Here is a 12,756-nt window from a genome sequence, read left to right on the forward strand (position 1 = left end):
AGGCACACTGGTTTGGAAACACTAAGTTTGGTTGCAAAACACTTGAAAGTTTATTACTTAACTTAGTGTTTCCAAACCAGTGTTCCTCCAGCTGTTGCAAAACTACAACTCCCAGCATGCACGGACAGCCAAAGGGCATGCTCGGAGTTTGCAACAGCTGGATGTTTGCCCCCTCCCCCCAATGTGAATGTACAGGGTACACTCACATGGGCGGAGGTTTACAGTGAGTGCTGCAAGTTTGAGATGGCGCAAATTTTGCGCTGCAGCTCAAACTTCCAGCGGCAAACTTGCTGTGAACCTCTGCCCATGTGACTGTACCCTAAAAACACTACACTACACTGACACTAACCTAAAATAAAAAGTAAAAAACACTACATATACACATACCCCTACACAGCCCCCCTCCCCCCAAAAAATGAAAAACGTCTGGTACGCTACTGTTTCCAAAACGGAGCCTCCAGCTGTTGCAAAATAATAACTCCCAGTATTGCCGGACAGCCATTGACTGTCCAGGCATGCTGGGAGTTTTGCAACAGCTGGAGGCACCCTGTTTGGGAATCACTGGCGTAGAATACCCCTATGTCCACCCCTATGCAAATCCCTAATTCAGGCCTCAAATGCGCATGGCGCTCTCTCACTTTGGAGCCCTGTCGTATTTCAGGGCAACAGTTTTGGGACACATATGGGGTATCGCCGTACTCGGGAGAAATTGCCTTACAAATTTTGGGGGGTATTTTCTTCTTTAACCCCTTATGAAAAGGTGAAGTTGGGGTCTACACCAGCATGTTAGTGTAAAAAAATAAATTTTTTACACTGACATGCTGGTGTTGCCCTATACTTTTCATTTTCACAAGAGGTAAAAGGGAAAAAAGACCCTCTAAATTTGTAACGCAATTTCTCCCGACTACGGAGATACCCCATATGTGGGCGCAAAGTGCTCTGGGGGCGCACAACAAGGCCCAGAAGGGAGAGTGCCCCATGTGCATTTGAGGCGATTTGCACAGGGGTGGCTGATTGTTACAGCAGTTCTGACAAACGCAAAACAATAAATATCCATATGTGACCCCATTTTGGAAACTACACCCTCACGGAATGTAATAAGGGGTGCAGTGAGCATTTACACCCCACTGGCGTATGACAGATTTTTGGAACAGTGGTCTGTGAAAATGAAAAATAAAATTTTTGATTTGCACAGTCCACCGTTTCAAATATCTGTCAAACGCCAGTGGGGTGTAAATGCTCACTGCACCCCTTATTACATTCCATGAGGGGTATAGTTTCCAAAATGGGGTCACATGTGGGGGGGTCCACTGTTCTGGCACCATAGGGGCTTCCTAAATGGGACATGCCCCCCAAAAACCCTTTCAGAAAAACTCACTCTCCAAAATCCCATTGTCGCTCCTTCCCTTCTGAGCCCTCTACTGCGCCCGCCGAACACTTTACATACGCATATGAGGTATTTCCTTACTCGAGAGAAATTGGGTTACAAATTTTAGGGTGATTTCTCTCCTTTTACCCCTTGTAAAAATAAAAAAATTGGGTCTACAAGAAAATGCGAGTGTAAAAAATGAAGATTTAGAATTTTCTCCTTCACTTTGCTGCTATTCCTGTGAAACACCTAAAGGGTTAAAACACTTACTGAATGTCATTTTGAATACTTTGGGGGGTGCAGTTTTTATAATGGGGTCATTTATGGGGTATTTCTAATATGAAGATCCTTAAAATCCACTTCCAACCTGAACTGGGCCCTGAAAAATTAAGATTTTGAAAATCTTGAGAAAAATTGGAAAATTGCTGCGGAACTTTGAAGCCCTCTGATGTCTTCCAAAAGTAAAAACTTGTCAATTTTTTAATGCAAACACAAAGTAGACATATTTTATATGTGAATCAATATGTAATTTATTTGGAATATCCATTTTCCTTTCAAGCAGAGACTTTCAAAGTTAGAAAAATGCAAAATTTTCAAAATTTTCATGAAATTTTTAGATTTTTTACCAAGAAAGGATACAAATATCAGTGAAATTTTACCGATAAAATAAAGTAGAATATGTCACGAAAAAACAATCTCGGAATCAGAATGATAAGTAAAAGCATTCCAAAGTTATTAATGTTTAAAGTGACAGTGGTCAGATTTTCAAAAAATGCCCAGGTCATGAAGGTGAAAATGGGCTGGGTCATGAAGGGGTTAACATCTCCCAATTCTACATCAATAGCCTCCTAACAGATACAGAGGAACAACAAAGTAGAGGGTGAATTATTTTTTAGGCTTCAGATTCAGGTTTCAGAACATATGCTGCCATCTGTACTAATGGAAACTACATGTGCCATACATTGCTACTAGGTTCAGACAATGCAGCAAAATAAAGTGTGGAAAGATCCCTTAAAAAGGGAGTATTATACTGTACATAAAAAGTTATCCCCTTGAACCCCAAAATGTTGACCTCCACACAAAGTCACGGCCAACATGCCCCTCCATGTATCTCTTTGGGATAGACAGCTAAACAGCTTTCCCATATGGATACATGGAGGGGGCGTGTTAGTCGCTGCTTAGTGCGGGGGGGTAGACACACTCTGTTCCCGTGGAGAGCCGGGTCCTGTGCAGGAGATCCTGGGGGTCCCAGTGGTCGGATCCCTCACAATCTAAAACTTATCCCATATCCTTTGGATAGGGGATACATTTTTCTGCATGATATATCTCCTTTAGGGTACTGAAATCAAGGCCAAAAGTGGGAGACTCAACATGAGCTATAATTTGCAGACTTTCAAACTCTACACTCCAAGAGGTAGCACTAAGAAAACAAAGAAAATCCCTTATCACTGTTTATATCCATTGGCAAAACTTCACTCTGCTTGGCTCTTTAAGATTCAAGTAGATTCCTCTTCTTAAATGGTGTAATTTTAAGCACAGTTGTCACCATTCTACCAGTCACTAGTCTCTGTGCCCCTCAAACACCTGGAGGTGATTTGAAAATCATGTGATCTCACATGCTCCTCCCAGCAAGTTTTCCCATCATCATTCCCTTAAAGGGGTACTCCGCCCCTAGACATCTTATCCCCTATCCAAAGGATAGGGGATAAGATGTCAGATCGCCAGGGTCCCGCTGCTGGGGACCACGGGGATCGCTGCTGCAGCACCCCACTATCATTACTGCGCAGAACGAGATCACTCTGCATGTAATGACGGGCAATACAGGGGCCGGAGCATAGTTACGTCACGGCTCCGCCCCTTGGGACATCACGGCCCGCCTCAGTCAATACAAGTCTATGGGAGGGGGCGTGGCGGTCGTCACTCCCCCTGCCATAGACTGGCATTAAGGGGACGGACCCGTGATGTCATGAGGGGCAGAGCATTGACATCACGCTGCCCCAGCCCCTGTATCGCCCGTCATTACGCACAGAGCAAACTCGCTCTGTGCAGTAATGATGGCGGGGTGCCGCAGTGGCGATCCCCGGGGTCCCCAGCAGCGGGACCGTGGCGATCTAACATCTTATCCCCTATCCTTTGGATACGGAATAAGATGCCAGTGGCGGAGTACCCTAGCTGCATCTGACCACATACATGTACATATGAAGATCAACATAAAAATTACATAATTCCATGAAAACTAAAACAGCCTCATATTTTTTGTCTCAGGCTGATTGGTAAATCTTGTAAATTTGTATTTACACCAAATTTTCATTGGCATACTTTAAACCAGAATCACATGTCAAAACTTTGGTGCATTTTTTGATGCATATACCTAATTTTGCCAAGGCCAGGCCCCTTTGTTGAACTTGTCAAAAATGTGTGAAGTAAGGCATCATAAATGTGGTGCAAACTCGTGTGTGCCAGGTTTTGGTGCAAGTGTGCCAAAATTCTTTTGCATTTGTAATAGTAAATCTAGGCCAATAAGACCATTCTAAATAGTACAAGTATCATATTTCAAACATGCTAACCATGCATACCTAGACATCGTGTCTGATAATTTTAAAGACATGTAAACTTTTTAGAGACCTTATTTTTCAAAAACTGATTTGACCTGTTTAGTATTATAGACTTTGAGGGCAATACAACAATCCTTTTCCACAGAAATTTTGGCCACATTAACATGTAAGAACATCCCTAAAATTTAGAACTGCGTAAACTTTCCACAACCCAACAAGAGACATTTCTTAACAGGAGTGTGAGTAGGAGGACTCTTGGATACTGAACACTCTTAGAGTCCGTGCCTTTACTGCAAAATATTCAAATACATTTGCCAGCCCCATATGCTAGGGATATTCCATATTTCTTGAAACCCACCAGGATTCCTTAAAGGGGTACTCTGGTGGAAAACCTTTTTTTTATTTATTTATTTATTTTTTCATATGAACTGGCTCCAGAAAGTTAAACAGATTTGTCAATTTATTTAAAAAAATCTTAATCCTTCCAATACTTATCAGCTGCTGTATACTACAGAGGAAGTTTAGTTGTTTCTTTTTCTGTCTTACCCCAATGCTCTTTCCTGACACCTCTGTCCGTGTCAGGAACTGTCCAGAGTAGGATCCCCATAGCAAACCTCTCCTGCGCTGGACAGTTCCTGATATGGACAGAGGTGTCAGCAGAGAGCACTGTGGTCAGACTGGAAAGAACTACTCAACTTCCTCTGGAGCAGCAGTGGATAAGTAATGCAAGGATTAAGATTTTCAATATAAGTAATTTACAAATCTGTTTTAGAAAAAAAAAATCCCACCGAAGTACCCCTTTAAATAGCTGGAATTGCCTTTAGTATGTTTAATTGTGTAGACATTACAAGATGATGAAAAATGTTTTAGTGGAAGGTGGGCTTCCCATAAAATATTTTCACTATATCACTATAGTGATGTGTTAATGTACTTTACATTCTCATATCTTAGTTTATTTTGTTTTAACTGTTGTAGTTTTTATTTATTTCTTCCTGCATTTTTAGAATTAATGATTTATTATTTGTTACTTAGCATTCAACTATATTTAGATATTATAAAAATAAAAGACTTCAGATCATTGTAGAGCTGTTATGGCGTGAAGAGTACACATATACAAATACACATATAAAATCAAGATGATAATATTACATTTTTGACCCCCATGGGGACTGGCAACCTAGTTTGTATGGTATATATGTGAATAAGTGACTTTCCAACAGTAAATGACACATTTCTGTGAACTTGTACCATTTGCCTCAATTTTAGTGACAATGCCTATAGATCATAATGAGTGCCTATTATAACCTTGAGATTCTCAGGAGTTTTAGATTCATATATTCTTTTTAGCCTGATTTTTATGACATAATGTAATATGGATATTGCACGCTTCTCTAGAAATAGTACTGCTTTTTGTGCAAGTCTTTTTACTAAGGCATTGTGGGTAGTCTGCTGTTTAGGATGCGTAGTTTGCTACAAAGGAATACAAAAAGATTTTTTTTTTTTACTGTCTCCATTGACTGTCATAAATCAAGAATAAAAGTATACAAGTGATGAAAGTCTTTGCTTCAGTTTGTATCGGTAGATTACAAGGGCTTTTTGTATCCTTTAAGTCCGACTCACTCGAATGATTTCAATATCTTGATTTAATAAAGACCAAGGAGCTGTGTGCATGTTCAGATAAATGACATTGTACTTACTAAAACACCATTGCCTCAGTATATATGTGGACAGCTACTGGATAATCTCTATTTCAATGAAGGCTGGGATTGTCCTCCAGTTGCAACCATGCAATCAATACTAATACAGAGTTATTAAAAGGATTAGGTTCTTTGTTTTAGGTCCGCGTGAACCCCTGTATTAGGTCACAGGGGTTACCTTTTTGCAGTACATTCATCTGTTGTGGTAGTAATATCTACATATACATCCAATAATGTAATTAAATAAATTGTAATACAATATACTAGTCTTTAAAACAGAAAAAAAAAAACACTTTCACTTTCTTCCAGATACCACACTATCCTTGTCCACAATTTTTGTGTGGTATACCAGCTGATTTCCATTGAAGTACTGAAGCTGAGTAGTAATACCCATACCAATTTGGATTCAGTATGCCCATCGTATGTCCTGCCACTGTCAGCCAGCTAGTGCCACCTTCATCTGTAGTAGTGTCATAAACAAGAAACCCTGGGCTACTATGGGTTGGAACTGAGTTGTCTTTTGCAATTAATCCAGATTTTGTTTGTGATCTGACAAAGGTCGGGTTCCAGTATGGAAGCCTCATGGTGAGCGCCTTAATCCTGCTTTTGCTGTACAGTGGAACACTGCTCCAATGACTGGTAGGATGATCTCAGAGCCAGTATATATATATATATATATATATATATATATATATATATATATATATAGTCTTTCATCCTTAGTAGGGATGTGAGGGACACTAACAGCTCAGAGATATGTACAGGACATCCTGGGACCACATCCTGTGCCCTCCTATGACAAGGCTTCTAAATGGGATTTTTTTTTAGCAATGCTGGTCGGCACACCAAAGGTTTCCAGAAATGTATTTTCCAGATTTTCACCAACTGAACATTTGTGGGACCAGCTGAAACACTAGCTTCAGCAACCTATGAGAATCACTATGCCTCCATACCCAACCATATCTCACTTGATATCCAGGTCCGACAGGGTACTAGAGCCTTATTTCAATTGTACAGTTTTTTTTCCTAATAAACATATCATGTCTCTCATTTGTTGTAATTACTTACATATATTACTATTAACCTTTCTTATATACTGTAAATTTTCATTTAAATTAATCTATGCTTTGAAAGGGTATTGCAGAATAAAAAAGGAATATAATGCTGGAGCTATAGAAAAAAAAAAGTTATACTTATCCCCCCCCTAATCCCCTTCTACTCACACTGCAGCTCTTATTCTTCTGCTTATGTTACTTCACCTTTCATCTCTTGATCCTGCTTCCGAGACAAGTCATCTTGGAAGCAGGATGAAGATGAGTGGCTGAATAACATAAGCAGAAGAATTTGAGCTGCAGTGTGACTAGTGGGGGACCAGGACTAGGTAAGTATAGCTTTTCTACTACCCCAAGAATATATTGTGTTTTAAATGCCAGAATACCCCTTTAATCTATAGTTTCTTGTTTTCATGCAATTGGGTGGTTTCATGGACACATATGTTTATAATGTTATTAATATTGTTACATTAATACATTGTAAAACATTTTTTTTCTGTTAATTTTGGAAATGTTATTGTTTTTCTAATGGTATAACATCATCAAGAATTCAAGGAGATTGGTAAAAGCTAATTGTATGTCATTTGCAAGCAGTTACCCACTTAGATGTTATTATGTTGCAGGAAATTGTGTAATACATTGGCAGTGAAGTGTGTACATTACATGTCCTGTCTGATTGCCACTTATTGAAAATTACAAATTCCGCAGTTGCTACATTTGGTAACCTTCAGTTTGTTTATGCTCTTTCAGAAAGCTGACCTGGCAGTGGCTCCACTTACCATCACCCATATCCGAGAAAAAGTAATTGATTTTTCCAAACCATTCATGAATCTGGGGATTAGCATACTATATCGGAAAGCCAATGGGACCAGTCCCAGTGTCTTCTCTTTTCTGAATCCTCTGTCTCCTGACATCTGGATGTACATTCTACTCGCTTACCTTGGTGTGAGCTGTGTCCTGTTTGTCATAGCAAGGTAAGTGTCAGTAAGACAGTGATAAAGGGAGTAATGCAATGAAGGTTGATTGAGTACATGATATATCTCTATAGTTCAGACTTTATTCCAAACCCCGCTACATATTATATATGGGATCAAATAGATATTCTGTAATGATTTAATGTTTGTGCACATGTTATTCTCAGTCTGTGAATACAACACAAGTGATGGTACATGCTGACTATCCAATATGTAAATAAAATACAAGTAGAAAAACCATGTACAACCATAACCAATACTGTGACTTGATGATTATCATTATGGCCTGGATGGGGACAACATCTGCAAAGAGTTTATACAGTATGTTCTCCTTGTGCTTGTGCGGTTTTCTTCCACACTCCAAACACATACTGACAGCTTATCTAGCTTTCTATGACATGATCCAACTGTGTATTTGGGATGGTAAAATTGTATTGCAATTCTCACTGTAGGACATTGACACATGGCATTATAGTCTGTATGCTGTACAGCACTGTGTATATATACAGGAATAACACATAGAAGGGCCTGCATTAGATTACATAACATGGTTGCTTTCTTCCAGATACTGCACAATTCAAGTCTAATGTCCTTGTGTAGTATTCTGGCACAGCTCTTTTCATTTGGATGACACTGGCTCTGATTTTGGAAAAAAGTTACCTTTCAATGTCTAATGTCTAGCTCTTTAAGTCTTCAGAAGTATTAATTTTACTAGGACTATGAGACATGTATTGTGCATAGTACCAGATGCATAGGGATTGTTCCATCGATTTCAATTTAGTCTTCATTATAAACCTTTATCATGTAAATGTATAATTTATTAATTAAATTGCCCTTTGGCCTCTCAGGCCTTATAAGTCCATTGGGTGGTCAAATACAATGATTGGCTTCAATGAAGGGATCCGGCTCACAAGGCACTGACCAACCAGGACACGATATGGGAGAGACAATGGACTTTAATAACCAAGATGCAACGCGTTTCACTGCACATGCGTACCTTCTTCAGGTATGACAAGGTGGATACAACAACAAGCTTATAAATGTTAAAATTAACCCCTTAATTAACAAAGTAAAAACTAAGGAGGTTAACCCCTTATATACTGTACCTGCTCTAATACATATCGCAAGCTGCCACAGCTAATCACTATTTTGAAACGTAACTGGCCCATTATTCGTAGTAATCCTGTTTTGAGAGATATTGTGCCTGCTAACCCTGTAGTGACATTCAGGTCTAGAAATTTACAAAGTTTGGTGGCCCTAATAGATTAAAATGTAGTATTGATAACATTTAAGTATCCCCTGATTCAATGTTGGCAGGTTGTTATCCCTGTAAGAAGGCTCGCTGTTTGTGGTGCTCTATGATTGGTACACCTAATACTATATTTGAGTCTTTTAAAACTAACAAAACATTCTCTATTGCTCATAGGGTCAGCTGTGATACTCAATTTGCAGTATATCTTTTATACTGCAATTGCCATTTGCAGTACGGGGGCCGCACCATTCCAATGGTGCGGTCACGTATGTACAAACACAGATCAAACATTAACCCCTTAAGGACTCAGGACACTGTCACTTTATGCATTAATCACTCTGGGATGCTTTACCGTTTATTCTGATTCCAAGATAGTTTTTTCGTGAGATATTCTACTTTAACAAGTGGTAAATTTAGAAAATGTTGCATTTTTCTAACTTTGAAACTCTCTGCTTGTAAGGAAAATGGATATTCCAAATACATTTTATATTGATTCACAACTACAATATGTCTTCTTTATGTTGGCATCAGAAATTTTACATGTTTTAACTTTTTGATGACATTAGAGGGCTTCAAAGTATAGCAGCAATTTTCAAAATTTTCACGAAAATGTTTCAATCTGAATTTTTCAGGGACCAGTTAAGTTTGAAGTGGATTTGAGGGGCCTTTCTGTGAGAAATACCCCATAAATGACCCCTTTATAGAAATTACACCCCTCAAAGTATTAAAAATGACATTCAGAAAGTTTGTAAACACTTTAGGTGTTTTACAAGAATAGCAGCAAAGTGGAGGAGAAAAATCAAAATCTGCATTTTTTACACCAACATGTTCTTGTAGCCCCATTTTTCTCATTTTTAATAGTGGTGAATGGAGAAAAAGCCCCCCACAATTTGTAGCCCAATTTCTTTAGAGTATGAAAATACCTCATATGTTGACATAAAGTGCTCTACGGGCTCACAACATGGCTCAAGAGGGAAAGAGCAACTGTGGGATTTTTTAAAAGAAATTTTGCTGTCATGGTTTTTGGGGGCCAAGTTGCATTTAGGAATGGTGCCAGAACAGCAAAATAACCCCTCAAGGAATGTAACAAGGGGTATAGTGAATCTTAATACCTCACAGGTGTTTGACAACTTTGTGTTGAAGTTCGACATGAAAATAGAAAATTTGATTTTTAACACTAAAATGATGGTGTTACTCCAATTTTTTCTTTTTCACAAGTGGTAATAGGGGAAAATGGACCCCAAAATTTGAAGCCCAATTTCTCCCAATTAAGAAAATGCCCCATATGTGGATGATAAGTGCTCTACTGGTGGACTACAATGCTCAGAAGAGAAGGAGCAAAATTTGGCTTTTTGAAAGATAATTTTGTTGAAATGGTTTTTGGGGGGGGGGGCATGTTGCATTTAGAAACTCCCCAGGGTGCCAGAACAGCAAAAAAAACAAACAAAAAAAACCCCCACATGGCATACTATTTTGGAAAATACACCCCTCAAGGAACGTAACAAGGGGTATAGTGAACCTTAACACCTCACAGGTGTTTGACAACTTTGCGTTGAAGTTGGACGGGAAAATGGAAAATTAGATTTTTTACTTTAAAATTATGGTGTTAAAGTTTTATTTTACACAAGGGGTTATAAGAGAAAATGGACCCCAAAACTTGAATCCCAATTTCTCCCGATTAAGAAAACACCTCACATGTGGACGTTAAGTGCTCTGCTGGGGCACTACAGGTCTCAGAGCAGAAAGAGCGCCATTGGACTTTTGGAGAGAGAATTTTGATGAAATTGAAGTCGGGGGCCATGTGCATTTACAAACCTCACATAGTGCCAGAAAAGCAGAAACCCCCCACATGTGACCCCATTTTGGAAACTACACCCCTCACAGAATTCAATAAGGGGTGCAGTGACCATTTGCAACCCACTGGCGTCTGAAAGATCTTTGGAACAGTGGGCTGTGCAAATGAAAAATTACATTTTTCATTTTCACGGACCACTGTTCAAAAAATCTGTCAGAAACCTGTGCGGGGTAAATGCTCAATGTACCCCTAATTACATTCTGTGAGGGGTGTAGTTTCTAAAATGGGGTCACATGTGGGGGTCCACTGTTCTGGCACCACGGGGGCTCTGTAAACGCACATGGCCTTCAATTCCAGACACATTCTCTCTCCAAAAGCCCAATGGCGCTTCTTCTCTTCTGAGCATTGTAGTTTGCCCGCAGAGCACTTTATATCCACATGGGGCATTTCCATACTCAGAAGAAATAAGGTTACAATTATTATTATTTTTTTTTTAAACTATTACCCCTTAACAAAAGTAAAAAATTGGGATAACACCAGCATTTTTGTGAAAAAAAAATTCAAATTCGAAAATTCTTCAAAAACCTGTGGGCTGTTAAGGCTCACTATACCCCTTGTTACGCTCCATGAGGGGTCACATGTGGGTGTTTTTTTTTTTTATGTCAGAAACACTATAACGATCAGCCACCCCTGTGCATCATCATCTCAAATGTACATGGCGCTTTCACTTCTAAGCCTCGTTGTGCATCCGCAGAGCATTTCATGTCCACATATGGGGTATTTCCGTACTCAGAAGAAATTGTGTTGCAATCCCAAAATCTGTTATCTGACATTTCTCCCAAGTACGGAAATACCCCATATGTTGCCCTAAATTGTTGCCTTGAAATATGTCAGGGCTCCATAGTGAGAGAGCACCATGTGCATTTGAGGCCTAAATTAAGGATTTGCATAGGGACTCCGTTTTAGAAACCGTATCATACCAGATGTTTCTCATTTTTACTGTGGGGGGGGGGCGTCGGGGGGGGGAAACTGTTTAGGGGTATGTGTATATGTAGTGTTTTACCCTTTATTTTGTGTAGGTGTTGTATAGTGTAGTGTTTTTAGGGCATAATCACACGGACGGGGGTTCACAGCGAGTTTCCCGCTGGGAGTTTGAGCTGCAGCGGAAAATTTGCTGCATCTCAAACTTGCAGCGAGAAACTCACTGTAAACCTGTCCGTGTGAATGTACCCTGTACATTCACATGGAGGAAGGGGGGGGCAACCTCAAGCTGTTGCAAAACTAAAAGCCCCAGCATGCCCTTTGGCTGTCGGTGCATGCTGGGGGTTGCAGTTATGAAGCAGCTGGAAGCACACTGGTTGCAAAAAACTGAGTAAGTTAACAAACTCTCAGTGTTGCGAAACCAGTGTGCCTTCTACTGTTGCAAAAACTACAACCCCCAGCATGAACGGACAGCAGGAGGGCATGCTGGGACTTGTAGTTATGCAACAGTTGGAGGCATACTACTACAACTTTCAGCATGCCCTTTGGCTGTCCGTGCATGCTGGGGGTTGTAGTTATGCAACAGCTGGAGGCACACTTGTTGCAAAACACTGAGTTTGTTACTTAACTCAGTGTTTCCCAACCTGTGGGCCTCCAGCTGTTGCAAAAATACAACTCCCAGCATGCATGGTCTGTCAGTGCATGCTGGGAGTTATAGTTTTGCAACAGCTGGAGGCACATGGGTTGAGAAACACTGAGTTAGGAAACAGACAATGTTTCCCAACCAGTGTGCCTCCAGTTGTTGCAAAACTACAGCTCCCAGCCTGCCCAGACAGCCGAAGGGCATGTTAGGAGTTGTAGTTATGCAACAACTGGAGGATAACTGTTTGGAAACCACTGTGTAGTGGTGTCCAAACTGTAGCCCTCCAGATATTGCAAAACTACAACTCCAAGCATGCTCAGTCTGCCAGGCATGCTGGGAGTTGTAGTTCGGCAACATATGAAGGGCCAAGTGTTACAGAACTACAACTCCCAGCATGCTTGGAGTTATAGTTTTGCAACATCTGTAGGGCTACAGCTT

The 12,756-nt window shown here is 40.0% G+C and overlaps 1 protein-coding gene across 1 annotated transcript in view; it reads left to right on the top strand.

The window, feature by feature from the left end:
• The window catches only part of GRIK3 (glutamate ionotropic receptor kainate type subunit 3), a 669,988-nt gene that overhangs the window by 560,067 nt on the left and 97,165 nt on the right, over positions 1–12,756 (top strand). Inside the window, exon 11 of the mRNA XM_056557135.1 lies at positions 7,424–7,647. Within this exon, the coding sequence (XP_056413110.1) occupies positions 7,424–7,647 (224 nt within the window). The remainder of the gene's footprint in view (positions 1–7,423; positions 7,648–12,756) is intronic.

This window comes from Hyla sarda, chromosome 2 (genome assembly GCF_029499605.1).
Source record: "Hyla sarda isolate aHylSar1 chromosome 2, aHylSar1.hap1, whole genome shotgun sequence".
Taxonomy (NCBI): domain Eukaryota; kingdom Metazoa; phylum Chordata; class Amphibia; order Anura; family Hylidae; genus Hyla; species Hyla sarda.